Source organism: Sander vitreus, chromosome 1, assembly GCF_031162955.1.
Source record: "Sander vitreus isolate 19-12246 chromosome 1, sanVit1, whole genome shotgun sequence".
In the NCBI taxonomy this organism is placed as follows: Eukaryota; Metazoa; Chordata; class Actinopteri; order Perciformes; family Percidae; genus Sander; species Sander vitreus.
In genome coordinates this window covers 3219270-3242500 of record NC_135855.1, presented here as the reverse complement: position 1 = coordinate 3242500, position 23231 = coordinate 3219270, and the positions used below count along the sequence as shown (strand labels likewise).

At 42.0% G+C, this 23231-nt stretch overlaps 1 protein-coding gene across 2 annotated transcripts in view; it reads right to left on the bottom strand.

The window, feature by feature from the left end:
- Positions 1-22817, bottom strand: part of mtss1lb (MTSS I-BAR domain containing 2b) — a 99348-nt gene extending 76531 nt beyond the window's left edge. For both annotated transcript variants that reach the window (XM_078249096.1, XM_078249184.1), the window contains exon 1: positions 22149-22817. In XM_078249096.1, coding sequence (XP_078105222.1) covers positions 22149-22235 — 87 coding nt within the window. In that variant the 5' untranslated portion in view covers positions 22236-22817. The remainder of the gene's footprint in view (positions 1-22148) is intronic.
- Positions 22818-23231: the final 414 nt, after the last annotated feature.

Genomic DNA, 23231 nt, shown 5'->3' with positions numbered 1-23231 from the left:
CCTAAAACACCCCCTGCTTTATCGCCGATTTTAAAATCAACGAGACCATAATTCAAAAAATTAACATAATTCTGTATTGCAGAAGACTTCAAACTAGCGATTGAGACCCTATACTCATCATGAAAATGTTTACTGAGGTAATAAATCAAGTGAGAAGTGGGTCACTTTCTCATAGACTTCTACAGAAACTGACTTCTTTTTGCAACCACACGTGTCGCCCCCTGCTGGAATTCAGACAGAATGCAGGTTTAAGGCACTTCTCCGAACCGGATGCGTTGTCCATTAATATTACAGTCTATGCTTCCACTACTTTATCACTGCCTCTGTCAGAAAGAAAGCCACACTGAATGAGGCAAGCTGTAGACAGTTGAAATCAGATATTTGAGCTTCTATTTCACTCATACACCTAAAACTTAAACAGCCATAAAGGCAAGCGGCAAACTGCATTTGGACAGAAGGTTGAACGTGGGAGGCGTCTGGCAGCATTGACACTTTTGGTCTGGCTGTAACTTGAGTTCTAACCCCAGAAACTGTTTTTTTCTTCCTCCTCCCTTCCTTCCTTTCTTCCAGTTACAGTCCCACTATCTTTGATTGATAGCTTTTATTTCCTCTCCACCATCCCTCTTTTACCCCACCATTACTGTTTTGTTCCGCTATCCCTGCCTCTCTCCACCCTAAGCAGTGTTAAATAAGGTTGAAAAGCTCTGACCCCCCGCTGATGATCGCTGGCAATCAGCAATTGAACCCTTTGACTGTTTTGCTTGCTTTGTACTTTATTTACAGACTTATAACCTAGTCACAACATGACTTAGCAGGGACTACCATATATATATTGTACATTTCAGAATAAGTTCTCTGTGCTACTAGATCTAGTCCAGTTCTAATAGAAAAACCTTTTAAGCACTTGGTTTGGTGTTTTGCCAATTGTGTCCACAGATTTTCAACACAATAAATATCTGTATATGAAAAGATAGATCTGTGTCAGTGTTCCAGGCATATATAGTAAGAACCATCTTAATGGGACACGTGCAAGCGCCTCGGTCCTAGCCGCATCACTGTCGTGCCAATAATGACGTTAAATCAAACCCTCTCGTGTAATATTGCTTAATTGTATCAATTGGGTTCAAACTTGTTCTTTTGTGTGTGTATAAAAACAAAAAGTAGGTAAACTATGCATTACCCTCCACTTGATCCCTGCCTTAAATCCCACTGTGTACAGGGACCCGCCATCTTATTCTATCCCTTCAATAATTATCCCTCATCCCTGAGACTGAGCAATACATTGACTGTTTATTTCCCTTTTCCCCTTACAATCTATCTTCCAGTAATCCTCCGTTTCATCTGGTCCTGACTCCGGACTCTGGGGTGCTGTCACCAGTCCTCTGGCCTAGTTCTCAGAGCACCACCAGTCCACCCAGTCTGCCCAGCACTCCATTGAGAGCTCCACTCCACCACTCACTACAGAGGATGAGAAGCTTACTGTCTCCTCTCGCTCTTTTGTTCCCTTTGTTTCCCCCACAGCAAGACAGAAAAACAGAGGAAATCCAGCAATGAAGGCAGAGGGAGAGAGAGGACGGGTGGAGGCAGGCAGAGAGGGACGTGAGGATTAGCTCGATTTTTTGTTGTATAATCGAGCCAATTCACACGTTAAAAGAGAAATGCAAGAACCAAACAAAAGGGGCTAATTTCACAGTGCCTAATATGCATAATCGACTGGCTTGGAGTTTTCAATAAAGAGGATCAAACTCATTTTTATCAAAGTTGGGGATGGATGTATATCCCACAGAGAAAAATACTATATTATCTATCTCAACGTCTCCCAGAAATAATTGTGCCATCTTTTGTCTGCTTTGTAGTCAACCGCACCATTACAGTGATTCAGAGTCACTTACTGTACATAGGAAGAACTTACAGCCATCCTTTAAAATACTGAAAGGAATTGAATACTGACATGTTAAACTGTCAGTACGCTGCTGCTGCTAGCCTTGTCTGTACACGTGTTTCCCATTGATAAAATGAAAAAAGCATGTTCTTCAACCCTATATACTGATTTGATTGCAGTATTGACGGCAAAACAGGCTACAGTATTCTGTATTGACAGGTGCAATATTTGAAAATCGGTAATTATTTATTGCTTTTTTTTTAAATTACATTAATATCTGCATTAATGTCAAAACGTAGAGACTTTCAAACATCAAAATGTCATTTATTAAATGTATCCGTGTCAAAATGACATATAAACATCTATTCGTATTATATTCTATTTTGCCTGGAGACGCTTCCAACACGCTTGTGTGTCGTGTGAAAAATCTACCATGTACGCGTTTTCACCACGGCTCGAGCCGCACCTGAGACGTGCGTGTCACGCAGGCAGTGTGCAAGCTCTAACCTGTTAACATGGGAGCCGAAATAAAAACGGACACGCCACGCAGCTGACACGCTCACGCCACGCAGCCAGTGTGAAAGAGGCCTTACATGACTTTACTTCTGATTACGCAAGTGACTCAGAACATGACGTAGTTCTGTTTGTTCAGTAAAGTAAAAAATACTATTTTTATTAACTTAATTTCAAACTGGACTCAAACCCCAGCCTCCTAGGTGAGTCCTGTGTTTGTTTTGACCCATCTACCACCCTAACCTTATGCTTGGTAACCTTACTTTCGGCTTTCACTATATACGTAAATATCACTAATAATTGCTGCTTAAACAAAAAGAGTTTTTCTAGGGAGGACAGTCTTGTTTCTTCTAGTCTCACATTGCCAGACCTTCCTCCAAAGTGCTGCGGACGAGGTTCTGGCTAGTCCACACAGCATTCCAGGATGGGAGAAAACGTGCTCTACTTTATTGGCATTTCTTTAAACCAATCACAATCCTCTTGTGCGGAACTAAGCGCCGGACGGAGCAGCGGTGCCTCTGCAAAATAGCCTTGGGAAGCAACTTGTTTTGGTGGATTATGTGTACAAGTAAAGGTTGTTTTAGTCGTACAACATAAAACCCAGATTGGACAGACAGTCTAGCTAGCTGTCTGGATTTACCCTGCAGAGATCTGAGGAGCAGTTAACCACAGTCCTCAGAAATCCACAGGAGGTTAGAACGCCAACACAAAGTAAGCGGAAGGTAACGGTCATCCAACCGAAATGAGTGACATCCGGCGGAATTTTCCGACGGCACCTGAACAATGAAATGTAAACGTCGTCAATATAGAGTATGTTTCTTCTGACCATGACTGCAATCTGTCACTAACCTCAACCTAGTAGTTTCACTTCCTAACTTTAACAAAGCCTTAACCATAGAGCTGGTGGATTACAAAAATAGCTGAAGAACTAACATGGGAGAAATTGTAACGTATTTGATATCAGAGTATAACTTAATATTACTTGAAAAAAGCATTATGCATTATGTAATATAAGTGGAGTCATGATTCCCTCCACCATGCTGAGTAAAACTCTTCATCGTCACATCGGCTGGCACTTTGTTTCAAAGGGAAAAGGATCAGCATGCAGATGAGGAGACAGAGGCTGCCTCGCTGCATAATTAATGAAATGCAGCAGCTAATTTCAATCTAAACACAGTGATGAGGGGGAAAAGAAAACCATCTGTGTATTGTTGTGTCTCTGCACAGCAAGGCCAGAGATCTTAGATGCCCTATCAGTGAAACATCTGCCCAATGGGATGTCTGGATCATGTTATGTGCTTAACAGTACTTATGAATGTCATGTAATATGGCAGCATGGTTAGCCATGAATGTACACACTTAATCCGTTGCTATGTGTCATGCTACTGTATCGCAGCAGGAATGAAAGATGAAAGAGTAGGAGGAAAGGATCGTACCATTTTTTCAGACACAGCTACAACCATTCAAAACTGAAATGTGACAGAAAATGGTTTATGGAATAGAGGACCCCTTGTATGTTAAGCTCCAAAACACTGGATACTAGACTTCTCATAATGCTGCCTGCATGCTAAATTACCCATGCCTTCAGTTGCAACACAGACTTTGGAAAGCTTCTCCAGAGGCACAGACAACATCATACAATTATACATTACACAGTTTTTACGACCTGAGTATTGCTAACCATTAGAGTTTGGCCAGTGTAAAAATGTTTAAACCAGTTTGATATTAAGTCAAACAACTGTACCAGTATACCAAATTGTACCACTAGGTGGTAGAGTGGTCGTCTACCAATCGGAAGATTGGTGGTGTGGTGAATTACTTTTTTCCTGCAGTGTTTACACATTGCCTTGTCTCTTTCAGTGGCATAGGTTTCAGTTTTGTCATGTCTTGTCTTGTCACCCCAAAAAGAACATAAACTTTCTTGTAAACAAACACAATGTGCACCGTTCTCGCCTTGCACCTCTACTGAAATTTGGTACCCTTTATGGTGCCGTTCTCAGCTCAGAGTCAACAATAAATTGCGTTTAGCCTGTCAGACAATAGCGGCACCGTTAATGTTGCTTAATACCAGTGTTGGGCAACTTGGAAAGTGTAGTGAGCTAAGCTATCAGTTACTTTACATTAAATGAAGCTTCACCACACTAAAGCTGACATTACCTCCCAAAGAAATGTAACAAGCTACAGCAACATGGCAAAAGTAGTCACGAAGCTATTGTTTTATGCATGCATGTACACCACATTCATGTCCGTTAATGGCGGTGGCATCAGTGATATTCAGCAGTTTTATTTAATGCCGCATCAGAAAGCTCCGCTGCCCTTGAGCTTCACAAATGCTTGAGGAAATGTAGCTTGTGTGGGCACCACCGCTACTGAAAACTATTTGATTCAGAAAACAGCAACACTGAGAAATGTAGTTAAACTAGTAATGCCTCTTTAGCGCCTTACTGCCCAACACTGCTTATCACCAATGCGACGCCTTCGTCGGCACAGGTTACTGATGTAGCCTAACGTTAGCCTATTTAATAGGCTAGAACATGTCAGAAGGACGAATGCCGGTTCAGCACGTTGTGCGTGAAAGCACACCGGCTTAAGCTCGTACACCCTGCCGGCAAACCTGGAAACTGATTGTGATGTGGCGTTCCCCTTTCAGTTCTATGAAGCTTTCAGGCCAACGCTGTGTTTTATACATAAATGTAACTATTCAGTCATGAATCATGTAATGTAGAGAGAGATTTACACACAGGACAGACAGCACATTGATAAAAGACAAGACCGAGGGGTGGCCATCTACATTACCTGTCATTGGACGGTAGCAGCCATCAATCATCCAGGCTTTTATAGGTATAAAGATGCCACTTAGCTTTTTCTTTTCTCTCCTTTGTTGGGCTGAAAGCCATTATTATCTGCACTGCTCCAATCGTGTGAAAGGGCTATTGATGCATGCTGAAGGTGCGTCCATCAGACCACTTAGGGTAAGTGACAGCGACTGTTACTGTGACCCTCAGCACTCAGAGAGATATGTATGCAGAGATAAGGAGCAGAGGAACTTGATGATTGCTATGCCTGATGAAAGCGATGAGACTGAGTGTGTCCTAAACACGCTGAGCAGATTTGGTTGAAGTTAAAGACAGATGAGGAAGTGCATCATATTCTGAGCCTAATTTAGTAACGGTTGCAACAATGTGTGGCTTTAGAGGAGTTACTGTTACTGTTGACCTCCAGAATTAGTCTGTGTTGTGGAAAAAAGGAAAGGAAAAAAATCGGACCCCGAAGCTGAACTTGCTAAATTGTTATATAAGCAATGGATCAAATGCGCAATGCGTATGTGGTCGATCGCAGTGACTAACCTAGACAACTGTTGAGACAGACTTTGTGGAGCAGTTCGGCATCTTTCAGCCTATCGTTTTGCGGCCTGCAACTTAACTGTTTTGGCTCACCTCTTTCAGTTAAGCTAATGGCTAGCTGGTGAACATAGTACAACATTTAGCTGCTAGGTGGAGATCAAAACTGAGCAAAAAGGAGAGTGAATATTCATCTTATGGCCACAAACAGGCTCTGTATCTGCTGAATGAGGAACTAGGTTAGCCATAACAAGTTTATTAGAAGATAGTGTGTCAATGTTGTGTTTTTAGCTTGCTCCGCTGCCCCCCAAATTTATCCATCTTCATCAAGCGGATGAAGATGGATATTTAGCTCAGACTTGAGGAGTACACAGTTGGTACGGTTTGAGATCGGATCACGTTCTAACCAAAAATTAACCGCTGTTGGATTGAAAGCGTACCGAGACCACCTCATCATGGAGGTCTCGCTACGCTTGTTTGGTCCACTTTTGGTGCGCACCCGAGTGTGATTGCTGCATTTACACCTGCCCAAACCAAGAGGGAAAATAATCTCTAGTAAGATTCAACCAAACTAAATGGTGCTGGTGTGAAAGCCCCCTATGACTATGGCATGACATCCCAGCTTATATTTATTTTCTTACATAAACACATAAGTCAACAACATAAAACAACATTTTGATAAGGTTTTGTTAAGCATTGTGACCAAGATATGTACTGAGTGGGATATTTTCAGTCGAAAAATAAACTTGTCATTGAGTCATGGCTCTCTGGTGGGCAAACTATGTGAAAACAGCATGTTTTTTTTAAAATCACAAACATTTATTTGGCATTTCTGTTAGCATTCCTTGTTACCTATCAGCTAATATTCATGCCAATACCTATACATCTGTAATGTGCTAATTGGCTTATCAGTATGGCTATAATTTAGACAATGATTTCATAAAAACGTACTGTTGCATAATGTTATAATTTTCTTGGGTTGTCCTTGGCCACCGTGCAATATTACGGAGGATGTTGTAATGTATAGCTATATAAACACATGACAGGAAGCAAGGCAGGGCTGCACAGCACTACAGTATGTTGTGAGATGAAGAGGCTGTCAGTGTTGATGGAGAGGAAGGGGCAGAGATTCTTTATGGATGAATAAAGATGCTGCATTGGAATTTTTCTTCTCTGAATTTCTCTACAGCTGTACCATTCTATTCGCTTCTGCAACTTGTGGCATTAAAGATGAAACAATCATTGAATTCCATATACTGACACATTAGCTCTCGCTCAGTCTGAAATCATGCAAGCCCCCATACACACACATGTAAGCACATACAGAGTTAAATCAAACAGATCTCTCCAACATTAATATGAGATATATAGAGCATGAAGAGAACTTTCTGTTCATCCAGTAGTTTCTTTTTGAAATGAACAAGAGAATATGGATTTGCCACATTCATTGTTATTCTGTGTCTCTGGCCTGTTCATAATGATCAGTGGGTTTTACAGTGAACAGCTGAGTGTGATGAGAAGGCTTTGACAGGCCTGACAAAGGGTTCAGTGAGAGAGGGTGTCTTGGCTGGCTCCCAGCAGCCTGCACGCCTCCCATGGCCAGACCTCGCCATTCATCTCCAGCGGCCCTAACGAGCCCCGGGGCCTAACGACTGCAGAGAATTTAACGAGTTTTAACGAGGGAGATGCTCCTGGGATTCGGCTGCCACCTTCTACTCATGAAACTCAACAGAATGTTTTAACATGGTTGTTTTTGCAAAGAAAACACGTTTCAATGTCATCTGAATCACTTTAAAACAAAACCATGCATTTTAATGAGGTCATTTCCCCTAAGCTGCAAGTGTGTCTTGCAGTTTAGGGGAAATTACCACCAAACCTGCCATCAAATCACTTTTTCTTTTGTCACTTTTAAAATAAATCAGCTCCTCTACAAACTAGATTCCTTCTTGACCTTGCCTTATGCCTTTTTTTTTAATCCGTTTGATTTCAAAATGTATTTCCTGAAGAAATTCTTGAGCTACAAGGATGTCAGAGTTGAAATATCCCAAAACTGCAGCATTCATGGTAGCGAAAAGTCTGACCAAAATCAATTCATTCCAATGGATGTTGCTGTGATAAGTAAAGCAAATGTTTGCATTAAGTAAACTTTTGGTTAAATTTGACTATCAAATTTGTGCAGTTGACCATTTCAAACTGTCGTAGACATATCACATACCGCAAAGGTTTATATAACCCTGCTTAGCTAGAGGAATGTTACAAACTGCTCTACAAAAGAGCCATGGTTTGCATGGTAGACAGTTTAACATGTCACAATAAAAAATGATTGACGTCTGAATTCTATTTTGCTTTCTGGTTGCTTTCTGGTGTTGTGCATGCAGGCTCACTGTCACACCAGTGATATATTCATTCTGCAGAATGGTGAGCGCCGCTGCTAAAATTTCAAACAATCATTAATATTCTCTCGTGTTTCTCCGAGTGTGGGGACGGCCAAAATACATTGGCACGGTCGCAGTGGACACGTCTGTCACAGCTTGCCTTCGGCAGAGCGCGACCATTATATCAACTGACACCTTTTCCTAGCATACAGCGAGCAAGTGCACTGTGGCAGATGGAACGCAAACATTGAGGGGATGATATATACTGTATGATGTGATATTAAGCCAACACTGCTCTTTTTCAGTCAACTACCCATGCGTGAGAAAGCCGGTCAACATTGCCTTTCACTGCTGTGTGTTCTTCTGAAACTCAGCTAGGTAGGCATTGTTCTGCTAACAAGTAGCTAACATTTGCTAAGGTAAGTTGCCTTGTTTCTATATTGTTTGAGTGCAGTTTCAGTGTCGATTTTGACCAATGAGGTGGAGGAAGTGCACAAAACTTCGCAAAAACACACTGAGACAGGGCGAGAGTTTTTTTCACACAAGCAACATCGCAGTCGCAGAGCCTGTTTGCTGACACACGGAACAGGTAAGGACATCTTCATTAAGAAACCCTCAAACAATCTGGTAATCGCTCATTTGTATCGTGTCCAGTTAGGAAGAGGTGTAAAGCTGCTACACTGACCACGAAAGCTACACTAACCCGCGCAGGCATCATGCTGCATACTCGGAATAGAGGAGAGACAGCTGAAACACAGCTAAGGTTGTGACCGTTTGTTACCGCCGCCTGCTCGGTAGTGAAGGACACATGCTGACGGTGCTTTAAATAAGTGCTGTGCAGTGGATGAAACGTATGCCGATGTGAAGAACGTTTCATGTGGATTTCAAAGTAGCCTAACTGATAAATATTCTAAAGTTGCTTTAAATTATTTAAGTGGTAGAATGGGCCCTCACCCTGCCCCAAAGCAGTGAACCTGGTAGAAACACTGCACACTTTTGTGGCTTACTGGGCAAAACATTCTCACTCTTAGCACGTCGAACGTGCTCAGGTGCCTTGGGCGTTTGTTTCTGATGCAAAAAGTCTCCCTTGGCATCTAGCTTTTTGGCGTTAAATTTAGACGCGCTTGGTCAAGACTTTTAGTGTCACTTTTTGACGCTCTGGGTTTAACTGACATGCGGCATGTCAGGTTTAGAAACTGCAGGACAGTTAGGTTTAGGAAAAAATGGTGGGTGGGGTTACAAAATGTACGTTTTAGTGACACACGGGACAAGAACGGGACATGAACTCCGGTCTCCTGGGTAAAAGTCCTGTGTTGTTTGACCCATCCACCGCCCCAACCAACTCCTTATGCAGATTTGTAGTCTTTCATACTACTCAGTACCGTCGTAGCTCTTAATTCTCTATCATCTTATAGCTCAGACGCTAAAGGGTGATGTTTGCGTCGGTATAAAACGTTGAGAGCCACTGACCAAGTGAACCAAGAGAACGGCTTGTACTGGGACACTTGAATAGAACAGAGTCATGGTCAATGTTATTAGCAACACCTGTACTCTTCCTATTATGACAATTCCAAATGTCTGCTGTGAAAAAGGCCTACTAATGGAACTAAGGCTGCATTAACATACAGTAGCCATGGCGTTGAGCGAGCAGTCTCTGTCTTTTTCCTCCTTCTATCCATTGACACGCAACACAGGCCTGTTTTACGACAGCGCTGTGTTGGGAAGTCCCCGGGACCACACAGACACAAACAAACCACAGATTGGACTAATGATATGCTTCCACAGAGCATCTTCAGTTCTGCAGCATGGCCCAGAGTCATAGGACATAATTGTCACAGGTTTTTAAAAGGCTGGACAACAATGGGCCGTCTCTGTGAGAATACTGACCACTTTACTTCCACTTCTCCTGGTTTGTTGATGTTGCTTTTCCAGCTTACCACTTTAATGAGGAGGCAGACAGGCCTCAGACACTGTGGCCACTGAACCCAAGTACTGATGGGATTTTGTCCCTGAGTTGTAGAAAAACATACAAATTCAACATTATTAAAATTGATTGCTAAATGAAGGCTTCCAATGCACTATACAGTGATTGAGTGTTGTTTTCTACATGTTGCTTTGATACCTTAAATGTAAATTACTTCATTTTGTCCAACTCTGAGGGCATCAGGATATAGGATTTCTCTGTTAAGACTAAATGTGACCTTTATGGCCTTTATATACTACTGTACTACCCTGGAAATCCAGAGTTGTCGCAAGAGCACAATTTGAATTTTCTCAGCGAATCACTCTGGCACTGAGTAATGATGCTCATTATCTATGCCTTTGTAGCCGAGCTGCACCAATCACATCGGTGTATCTGATATAGGGGGGGCCAGAGGCGAGCTAAACAGATGACAACAGTTTAATCTACCAGTTAGCTCCGCTGGTAGCTAAGCGTATGGGGCTCTGGATACGTCACCCCGTGTATTGTTGTGATTGGTCGTAGAGTTATCCAGTTGCGTGCAGTGAGATTTTCAAATGCATGCTTGATGCTGCCCCTCGAGTTGGGCCATTTTCAATACTCAATGCCAGACCCTTAATCTTTCGGATTTGGGTCTGGATTTCCAGGCTACTACTGTCCAGCAAATGTACAGACATGCCACTCATCACCCGGATATAACAATCCAAGAGAGAGACCTTTAGATGGCAATGCAATAAAGAGGTGAAATGATTAGTTGATTGACAGAGAATTAATCGTTTTCATAATCAATTAGTTGCATCATATTTCTATATCTGGCTATGAATATTTGCTGGATGTTTTGAACCTTCTATGATACTCAACTTTGGACTGATTTTGTAGACCAGTTTATAAATCAATGAATTGATAAAATAATAGTCAAAGTTGAGAGGATCTGCTAGGAAAGAGGAGAATAATCTGCACAAACACAAAGTGGTGGAGGCACACCTGAAGAGCAAATTATATTTTCAGTGTCAGCGGGACATAAATGACATCATCTGCCCATTTCCGTGACGGTCCACGCCAACCACCCACATTCAGCCCAACATTTTAATCAGACTGTAGCCTGGCTCCGCCCTCCTACATACTTCTGCTCAATTTTCATTTTCCTTCAGTACTACGTCTGGGTTTGCGGTATATTCTTGGGTTTTCAAATATTTGGCGGTCCAATCAGCGAACAGAGGGAGTGGCTGAGAACGATGACGATGAGGTCATGACGTGCGCTAGTTTGAGTTGTAGTTCCGTAATGGCGGGAGAGAAAGATGCGGTCTGTTGTGGCAACGCTGCCGAATATCCAGAAGTTAAAGCCAGAGCAAGAACAATCTTTGCTGAGTTTTGTTGGTGGCCATGATGTTGTGGCCCTCCTCCCCACGGGGTTCGGGAACAGTTTGATTTTCCAGCTCGCTCCGTTAGTGGTGAAGGAGTTAGCTAAGGCTAGTGCTAGCGATGCTAAGCCGATAGTTGTTGTTGTCTCCCCTCTTGTTAACCTGGTCCTACCAGACAGTACGTAGGAGGGCGGAGCCAGGCTACCAGAGTGGCTCTGGGCAGATCCAATAGTTTTAAACTTCAGCAGAGTTTCCGTCTTCAAGGAAGTTAACACTTGTCAATGGAGAGTGGCCAGACTCTCTGTTCAAATGAAATGTATGAGGGTCTGGTAGGACCAGGCTAATCAGACTGTAGGCACTGACCAACATGCCAACTGCACGTGTGAACACATCTGCCTGCAGACACCTGAAGCAGGAAAAACAGAACCACATGCACATCTATTGGAGAATGTCCAGCCCTAAACAAAGCTTAAACAAAGTTCCCTGCTAGTGGGGTTTTGGATTTGAATGTACAATGTATGTAAATGAACTTTTTAGAAAATGTTTATTGGCATTTTACCTTTTATTAGAGAGCTAGTTGAAACAGACATGAATTATGGTCCCCTGCTGGAATCGAAGCAGGGACATCCCAGGCATATAGAAGTCTTCCACCAGGACACCCCAGCACCAACGTTTAAATGGCAGTATTTGTTTGTTTTTATTTTTTATTCTTTTCAATTCCTTTTTAGAATTGAGTTTGTCGTATACAGTAATTGTAAGCCAACAATTAGCATAAGTCATACTACAGGGAAGTCATCTACATGAAAGCACTAGGGCTGGGTATCGTTCAAAAATATTCGATAACGGTTCCTAAATAATACTTTTTTCGACACAAATTTTAAAAAACAAAAAGTAATTACAACATTACACAAATCTTTCTATTTATTTTTCAGCTCCTACTACGTGAGCTCTGTCTCTGTGTAACGTCGAGTTTTTTTCCTGCGTGTCTCTAAGACGTGTAACTTTAGACAGCCAATCACAAACATAATAGATGTTGGTAGAAGCGTGCTGCATGCTTATTGGCTCGATGACACTGAAGAGATTTACTCCTTAGGTATTGAAATTGGGTATTGAATGACGAGGCCTTTTTCGATACTCGATACTTTAGAGGCAATTCGGTCGCTGCCTAAAAAGTACTAAATTCTGTAGCCAGCCCTAGAAAGCACTGCTACGCTAAGACTGTAGGGACACTAACCCACGACTACACACATGGCGGTGTGAAGCATTGTCATGGCCAGAGAATATAAGCAAAGCACATGTGGCTGGCCAACACAAGCCACAGTCTCTACCCAGTTCCCACCATAACTGAGCTGAGGACTTAACTCTGAGGAGGCATCTCTGCATGACCGAAGAAAAAAGCTCTTATGGCTGATATGTGTTTATGGAATTATTGGCATCCTTATATCCCATAGTTATAATGAATACAACAAATAATGTGTCCTTATTAAGTGTGCACACCAATCTACAAATTCAAATGGATCAATTTACAATGATATGAAATGAAGAGCATAACTTAGCACCATTAGCATAATGATAGCACAACTATTCTGCATACCTCTAATATAGGCTACAATATGTAGGAAAAATATACTGTCTGTAAGAATATAGGTGTAGACATGCTTACAATATCTAGTAGAGGCACTGTGCACACGCATGTAGTATCCTAAAAGCCTTTAAATGCAGTGCCAGCTGTAGTTTAACTACATATAATCAGTATAATATAGCATGTGTTTCAGATTTTGACTGATACTGTGTGTATCAATGTATGCCTGTATGTTAGTATATACTGTATTTTTGGAAAATAAATGGTTACCTACATACCTGCAATATAACAGATTTCATCAGATTTGTGTGTGTACTGGATTTTTAAGGTTAATACTAATGATGTTGTTCACAACACATCCTACATACATCCATCCAACACATACCTAAGCGACAGAGCACTTTGATTTTCAAAGACTCTACTATTTACTGCCGCAGGATTGTGGTTTAATAATGTACAGTAGTCTATATCGACGACGTTTCACTTCCGGGAGGTTCAGGTCCGGAGGTTTTTCAGGTGCCGCCGAAAATTCCGCCGGATGTCCCTCATTTCGGCCGGATGTCCGTTACCTTCCTCTTTCTTTGTGTTGGCGTTCTAAACTCCGGTGGATTTCTGAGGACTATGGTTAACTGCTCCTCAGATCTCTGCAGGGTAAATCCAGACAGCTAGCTAGACTGTCTGTCTAACTTTTGAACGTACACGTTCCACCAAAACAAGTTCCTTCCCGAGGCTATTTTGCAGCAGCACCGTGGCTTCGTCCGGGGCTTAGCGCCGCCCAAGACGATTGTGATTGGTTTAAAGAAATGCCAATAAACCAGCGCATGTTCATCATTTCAAAATTACAGTTGACTTTTGGTTTCACACGGGACATAAAAACTGGTTTCCTGAGTGAAAGTCCTGTTTGTTTTACCCATCCACCACCCTAACCTGCCCTTGCTTCACTGCCTCATTTGCCCTTGCAATAATTACTACAGCCACGAAACGTTACTGCCTAACAAGAAACGTAATTGTGGGTTGTTATGAACTGCTTGTACGATCGACACATAAAATCGTTTCTGGGTGAGGACGGGCTGGATGTTCGATATATGGAAATTTAAACAAATGTAAATTGTTTTCTTCTATTTGCTTAAAACGTTAACACCTAACATAAACATGCAACATGCAAAATAACAGCGATGCTGGAATTAAGCATAGTATATTTTATGTGATTCTATTAACCACATCCATTTTTATATTTTACACAGCATTTTAGGACTAAGCACAAATGCATGAGCTAAAAAAATCCAGATGTGACTAAAAAGGTGAAAAGGCCTTTTTAAAACCTTTCTATCCTGGTTCTTAAGGGACCAGGAAATCATATTCTTCTTCATTCCATCCTACTGCGACTGTCAACAAAATACTGGTCCAAATAGCCAGCTGACCGTGAACATGACCTCTGCGTCTCATCATATTATCCCTCTGTGACCTATGTGTGTGTGTGTGTGTGTGTGTGTGTGTGTGTGTGTGTGTGTGTGTGTGTGTGTGTGTGTGGGTGTGGGTGGGTGTAATTCACTAGAACGTTACGAGACATAGCCTCTAGGGATAAACATTGGCAGACAACAACATATTGCGCACGCACACGCACACACACACACACACACACACACACACACACACACACACATAATTTACTGTATGAGCATATGGGAAGGTTTGATACTGTACGTATATTTAAAATACCAAACACCCTAATCTTTAAATGCAGAAAGAACAATCACAACCACTAAACTGCAACAATTAGCCTACCTCATGACTAATGTTATCTCATCATGAGCTTCTTGGCAGCTCCCACTGTTCACAATTATTCATTTACAGTTATCAGGTCTATGTATATAGCACAAAAGAGACCAAGGCCAATTTACATATATAATGTACACACAGATCACACAGATGAAGCAGACAGAGAAGAGTGACTGGTTGCTTTGCGTGGAGGATCTGCTGAGAAGAGAAAGAGGAAGGGAGGACCCGAGGAGGAGCAGGAGGAGAAAGAGGAAGGTGACGGGGAAAGAGGAAGGAAAAAGTGCTTTCTAAACAGCATAGATTTACTCTGCTGACATTGGCAGACAGCAGCAATTAGCATGGCTCTGGTTGTGAACATGACCATGACATGACACCTAAAACCACCAAGTACAGTCTCAGGTCTAGTAGTAAGTAAAGATGTAACCAAATACTCAGGATGGCAGGATGGCATACTGGCCGCAGAGATTGTCCACAAACTCAGGGCAAAGGTATGACTCCAGCCAAAATGTGCATGGTATCATTGAGTTAGATAGTTCACTTCTAAATGCTGCCAGGATGTTGCACTAGCTTGCTGACCCTGTATCCCCCCCGACAGGGCAAAAAGGATTTGGAGTATATTGATAATTCCTGCTGGGACTTGTAAATGCAGGTGTCTTTTATGTCTTCAGAGGGAGCTGTGCAAAATCTCACAAATTGCCTAATGTGATGTTAATAGTTGGGCCTAAAGACTACAAATTTGAACATGAAGAAGATCTGGGAGTATGGAGTTAGAAGGTTTGTCATCTCATCTCATCAATAATCTCCTCATTTCTGCTTTAGTGGCTCAAGGCTTCATTAGCCAATACTAGCATAACAGCAATATCTCAAAACTGTTCGTCGTCAAGTTGCATTGTGGGTAATGCAGGCGCCGGGTTGTGACAAGAAAGAAGAATGTGTGTTGTTCAGATATCTTATATTTCAGGAGCCTTAAGATGTGCCTTGTTGTTTTTGTTCTTAATGATGTTCTTGACTTTGCATTCACAGCTGAGAGGATGTGTCAAACCTACTTTGAACAGGAAGTGCAACTAATCTAATAAAAAACAAGATAATACAAGCAACTGTGCAGCCAGTAAAACTAGTCACGGCAAGTCATTTGATTTACTTTTAGGGCAGCAACTAACAATTATTTTCATTATCAATTCATCTGCAGATTAATTTAGAATTTTTAGAAAGTATATTAAAATAGTACATAATGCAGATTACAATTTCCCAAATCCGAAAAAGACTTCTTGAAATCTTGCTGTTTTGTCCGACCAAAAAAAATATTCTGTTAACTTTCATACATGACAAAGAACAGCCGCAAATGGTCCCATGTGAACAGCTGGAACCAGAGAATGTTGCAAGCAAATGACTAATCAAATTGATTAATTGATTACCAAAATAGTTGCAGATACATTTTCTGTCAATTGACTTATCAGTTAATCACTTGTTTCAACTGTATTTATTTTGCTTCCAAAGCATGTCAATTCCTAGCTTATTACTAAATATCAATATTGATACTAATTTGCACTTAATTTACATTGAAATGAAACTTATTTTAATAAGTCTTGCACCTATATGGAAACTCAAACTATGACCTGCAGTTTAATAACAGTTTGAATATGTGATTTGTTTGTTTTGATAGGTATTTAAACAGTCACATCACAAATTTGTTATTGGTATACATCAACCAATCAGTTCCACATGTCCTGCATTCCTTTTGAGTGTACGTATTGCATTTGAACATGGATCATGTGGAACAGTTGGGGCACAAACCGTGCATCTTAATGTGTCATTGCCCAAGTCTTGCATCCACTTAATAACCAAGGCTTTCAAAACCAGCCTGTTTCCAAGAACCAATAACGAAAAACTATTAATCCATTTGCTCCATCTGACAAATGGCTTCTTCGTTGTTGGGCTATAAACATTGATTAAAGCCACATTGTTTCCTGTTGAGTCAAAGTAAGTTTGAGGGCTGATGACTCAATGTTCACGTCATCACATCCACTCACTGATGTTCATTCAGTGCCTCCTTGGGGATTCAGGAATTTAGACCAGGCAGTAGTGTTTCTGGCCCAGGTTGTAGTGACCCATATATATCAGAGTGAGCTGAATAGCAAAAACAAGAGAACCATTAGAAACCAAATGAATAATAGATTTAAAAAAACAGAGACAGTGTAAGAGAAGCAGGGAGATGCCTTTAAAGTGGTATTCTTTGAACATTGATTACCCAATTTTATTCTGCATTGTGTGTGCATCAGAGCCTGAGAGAGCAAGATAAGTACAAGATATATATATATATATATATATAAAGACTACACATTGTTATAGTAAAGGGTGACATCAGAATTAAAGCTTTGGTGATATTGTTCTCGATGTGTTTGCCTATGAAATGTATTAAAATGAGCAGACGTATTTTAAAAAGGCCTTGCCATGACTATGCTAATTCTGAGAAAGTGTCAGCTGCTTTCTTTAAACTACAGTTTGACAACAATTCCTTTCTTACCCCTTGACTCCATCATGCGTGTCTGCATTGTATGTGATTCCACCAGCCGCGACGCAGCGTGTTGTAGAAGCGTTCAACGTTCAACGGGCCAGGCAGGGAGTGGAAAGGCTAGAGCATCCGGTCTATTTTCAAAGTAAACACCCTGTGCAGACTCCCGATTGTGTATCACATAACTATTTTAACAACCAAAACACAGCCACAAATCTTTGATTTGTGTCGTTGATAACTGAACTAAATGGAATAAACCATTTTACTATGTAGACTACTTACTTTTTTGGTAGAAGCTCCGGTGTGGTTTGACACATGGCGAACAACTGAACAAAACTACAATTGGTGGAATTTCAGGGTCACTGTTAGCCTGACAAGCCAGACTGGGAACTTACCATTGGCAGGGCTCAATCTGAGGGGCGGGATAAACGGTTGTCTTTCAAATTCGCTCTGCACGCAATAGGATAGCGCTACAACCAACCAGAGCAACGCTAGTTGATAGATTAAACCTTTGCCGTATCTGGTCGGCAAAACTCCGAACACATCTTCCTTTTTTAAGAATGACTTCAGTGCCGTTCTTTGTTCTTTTCTCAAAGAAAAGCTTAACTCCAAGTCTTCCAGAGTCACGGCCAAAGCCTATTCCAAAGACCGCTGTTCGCCAGCAGCAGCAGCAGCCATCATCTTTGTTTTCAAGTAGCAGGGAATTCGCAAAAACCGTCGCATCTCTGCCGTCATTATGTTAAGCCTGCCCACCTACTTTATACACAATGTGATTGGCCTGACTAGAGTTTGGTTTTTCCAGCTCGCAAGCCAACAGAGAGTTGCTAGACGACCCTGGCTGCAAATTACATTTGCTGTACATTGGGCTGGGGTGCGTCTAGATTTCTAGGCTAGGTCACTGTCTCATCACAGCAAAAACATTACTTTTGATGTCATGAAAAGGGACAACGATTCCCACACCCAAAATGTGGCTACAGGACCTGACTAACATTACATATGGAAAGGATAAGATATGTATTAGAGGACAAACTCGCACAGTAAGATTTGGCAGCCCTTTATATCATATCTGACACAGGGAAAGTTGTAGAATACAATTACGCACTGTTGTATCTCTCCAGTGAGTTCAATGAGTGAGAGTAGTATAGGTTGAGGAATGGGAAGGGTATACAGGGAAATTAAGCTCTCTTCTTATGTGTTTTTCTTTTTATTTCTGTTATAACATATATTCTATGTTCTAAATACAGATTTGTGATTGTAATCGTTCACTTTATACAAAAATGAGCCTCATCCAATTATGTTACTGTACAATAATTCTTGGCTCAATTTTACACCATGCTGCTCTGTAGATAAGGGGGCAATTCAGCCATGTCTCCATGCAAAACACTACTACTGCTAACACCATTACTGTAGAGTATGGGGTAACTTGACAAAAAGCAACTGAGTTGTAACTTCCTGTCCCAATAGACCTTTTTCACGGCAGACATGTTGACATGTCATAGTAGGAAAAGCACAGGTGTATTCAAAACCATTAATGATGGCTGCATTCCACTTAGGAGAGGCCCTGGTATTGTTCATGCTGACTCACTGAACTAGCTTACTGGGACACTTGATGGAATTGAGCCATCGTTAAGGTTATCAATTTCAGCTGTGCTTTTCCTACTATGACAAGTCAAAATGTCTGCTGTGAAAAAAGTCCATAGAAACACGCTAAAAAAAACTCTGACATCTCGCTGTACTGCAATACCTCTCACTTTACACCTACATTCTGTACTCTAAGGAGCAGTACAGATGATGTGTCATACAGTAGGTGCTGATGTTGCTATGCAACCAATTTGAATGGTTTTAGCAGGATGAACATTATTACAAGTCTGTTATCATCTCAAAGTGGATGTATTGGGCAGAATATTGATTTCCCATTAGTTGGAACCCTTGAAACTGCCTTGATTTATGGTCTGCATGGTTGGTGCATCCCATCATAGAGCTCTCAGAATCTGCTCCAAAGTACGGATGAATGCCCTGCGTAGTTGGAACTGCTACTGTCCTATCGCAGGACAAGCAATGCTAAATATTTTCACCACTGCCATGTCTGCAGTCCAGGCATTGTGGACAATAAGCGTGACCCCCATGCTACGGAGCCTGTCAATCCTTTAGACTTCATTTAGATATTTTAATTTGTTGTTATGCCCAAATAAATTATTCCTATGGCTTCGTTTTAAGTTAAACAGATTTTTTTGTAATGTCAGCAAACATTGGACGATTCCCTTCCCAATATTCCAGAATCCAAGGTGATGTCATGAAGTTACTTGTTTTGTCTGACCAACAGACAAAACCCAAAGATATTCAGTTTACTATCACATAACAAAAAGAAAAGCAGCAAATCCTCCAAACCTATTTAGAATCTGAAACTAGAGAAGGTTGGGCATTTTTGCTTTAATTGATTATGAAAATAGTTGCTCAATGAATCATGTCAGCTCTAATTCCTTGACTTTACAAAGAATAAACCTGAATCTTTGGTTTAAGTATTGGATAGTTGTAGCTTAGATACCGTATATCAATTATAAAATGACAAAAACAACAAAGTCATATCAATCTGTTCACAGTGAAAGGTACTTGCACACAACTAATGAAAATCTGATCACTGTTGAAAGAGCAGAGTAGTAGACAGATAAAAAATTGCCAAACATAATGCTCATAACACAATATGTTAGACCTATCATTCTTTCTTACATTTCCTTATATTTTCCATTTGTACTGACCTTGTTATATAAAGTTAATTAATACCCGACATTTAGATTCTGATATGTGTAAATACAGAAGGAGTACCACTCAGCCTGTAATAACAGTATGTCTTCTTTGCCTGCAGAGGGCCTGTTCTTAAGTTGGGAAAACATGATTAATATTATATAATAATAATTATCTCGGCTTGGGCATGTAGACTACACATTTTGAACACATAGCCTGCATTAAGAAATGGGGTAGCATAGTTTGAAAGATGAGGGCAGGGAGGGTCTAACAAAAGATGTTATTGGGGTGCATTATGGGAAATGTAGGATCCATTGTCTTTTTTGGCGCTTGACCCGCACTAAGGACTACGAGGCAGTCATCTCGGCCTCTGCTGCTTCAGTTTTGACTATTCTTTTTAGAAAATCTTGTCCTCGTTGCACTTTATAGTAAATCACTGGAATACCCCTATAAATTGCCCACATTACATCTATTTTTTTATTCAGTAATTTCACCATGCACTTGTGTAACGTAAAATGCTGAATTAAATTGAACTGAATTGAAATGAGCCTTTATATTTCTTTCTATATTTACTATTGCAAACAATCTTTGAAACATGCATCATGTGTTGGATGAGTATCGACTTGATATCCAGGAACATACTTGTATATCACTTTCTCCTCCTCCCACATGTCTCACTGCACAACACAAAGCCAATAATCTCTTCTTATGGCACATGACCTCTACCATTTGGGGTCATAATGTAGACGGCAATACAATGAGCAGAGTTTGGAAGAGAACAGGCTTATCTTTGATATGCAGAATGAGTGAGACAAAGAGAAGAGGAGAAGAGGGAAGACAGGGGATGACAGGCAGACAGCAGAGCTGCATGGGCGTCTGACAGGCAGACATATTGACAGAGGCTGTATCATGAACCATTTGATGGACGCTTTCATCCAGAGCATCGTACAGCAGCAGCACGAGTGGACCAGTGCATTTAGCATGGGTGTGTACTAAAGCCTGGCAGTATGCTGTTAGTGCCATGCTGGAGCCATCAAGCTGCAGAACCACTGACAGACTGACTGACTGACAGATTGATCATACAGAAGGAACAGACAGACCAACAGATCAGACAACAGACACACAGATCATACAGATCATACAGACAGGCAGGGAGGCAGACAGACAGAGACAGGCATACAGGGAGACAGGCAGGCAGACAGACAGGGAGGCTGGGTGACTGACGGCTGCACGGCTTCTCACGCCTTCATGTGTTCCTGCCTGATCAGCCTGACAGAAAATCAATGACGCTGCACTCTCATGGACACGCACAGTAGGAACATGCAGAGAGAACGACACAGCAAGGCTGAAAATGCATTGGTCATGTCTGTATCTTTCCTCGTGCAGCGGCTTGAGGAAAAACAAGACGACGGTGACTGTGATGGTGATGATGAAGCATCTCAAGTAAATACCCAGCCAGCAGCTCCACATGTGTAGGACTATGTAACGGAATGTGTCCAAGCTGTAGCCATAACCGACGTATCTTGGGTCAGGTTATTAGAAACAAATCTAAAGCCCTCTCTAATGTGCCAATTTGCTCCACGAACATATCGAGATGAATGGAGTTCCAGGTTCATTTAGGCACCGGACACACGGAGCTTGTGTAGGAGCCCCTGCGCTCTTATGCAGGCTATTCAAACACATTCAACACAACCCACAAGAGGTGAGCAGCACGTCTAGCATGTCCGATAACGGATGCATTGACGTTTGCATGCGCAGCCAATATTCTAGGGACTGAGGAGAGGAGGAGGAGGAGGAGGAGGAGGAGGAGAGGAGGTGGAGGAGGAGGAGGGCCGGTGGTCTTCGCACCAACAGCCCAGCGGGCAGCCGCATCACTCTCAGTATAACGGTGCCATCACTCCGTCTTAATAATAAATACAATCCAAAGCAGCATCCGTTTCAGTAGAGGTGCGTGTCCAGGTATTAGACACCGAGACACCAGCTCCATTATGATTAGGCTGAATTATTATTCTCATGGAGGAATCACATGTGTTTAACCACGATCACAGATCCAGAGAAACGTAAAAAAATAAAAAAAAATAAAAAAAAAGCTTTTATTTACCTTCATGTCGTTGACAATCGCCTGGAATAGACCCCCGAGGGCCCCGCATTCCTTCTCCACAGTCTCCATGTTTGCCAAATCCACCATTCACCGGAATTTTGCGAAAGCGCGCACCAACTGCGCGCTACCAACACTCAGCAGGGAAAAAATGCGAAAAATGTATTTCCACAAAACCACTCCCGGGCTCTCCGGTTTCTCCTTTAAACCGAGAGACCGACAATAACGGAGGGATGCAGTAAGAACAGCAGGACGAGGAGGGGGTGAAAAAAAGAAAAGATGCCGAAAGAAGCGACTCGCGCTGCGGTCTCTTCCGAGCGAATGGAAGATGGGCTGTGAGAGAGGAAAGATGGTCTCTCTCTCTGATGGTCTCTCTCTCTCTCTCTCTCTCTCTCTCTCTCTCTCCCCCGGCTCTGGGTCAGTCAGGCGGTGAGACGTTCAGATCATGGTACCGGGATAACCGTTCATCTTGGCGCAGCCAGCGCTACGCGGAGTCGGTGGGGACGCATGTGAACCGGAGCGATGGATCGCCGTGTATGTGTGTGTCAGGGTCTGTGTCTGTGCGTTCGTGCACGCATGTGCGCGTATGTAAAGGCAGGCTGTGATTGGCGCAGAGGTGGTGGGCTCAGCGGTGCGGGGAGAGCAGCCAGTAATACGATCCATGGAACTGCAAAGGAGTCCAAAAAAAAAAGGAGGCTGGACAACTCTGGACTGCCTGTCACATGGACACACACACACAACCACACAACCACACACATACAAGCACACACACGCACGCACACACACACACACACACACACACGTACAAGCACACGCATGCACACACAGACAAGCACACTCACACGCACACACACATACAAGCACACACGTGCACGCACACACACACACACACACACACACACACACACACACACACACACACACACACACGCTGTAGACCACCAGAAAAAGATTGAGCAGGGGGAACATCTCAAATAGATTTAGTTAGCAGACGAGTGTGTCCTGATGTCCTGATAAATCACTTTGTTTTAAATATCACCTTCATAACCTTTCAGTGACCTATAAGGAATGTTATGTGAGACCTAT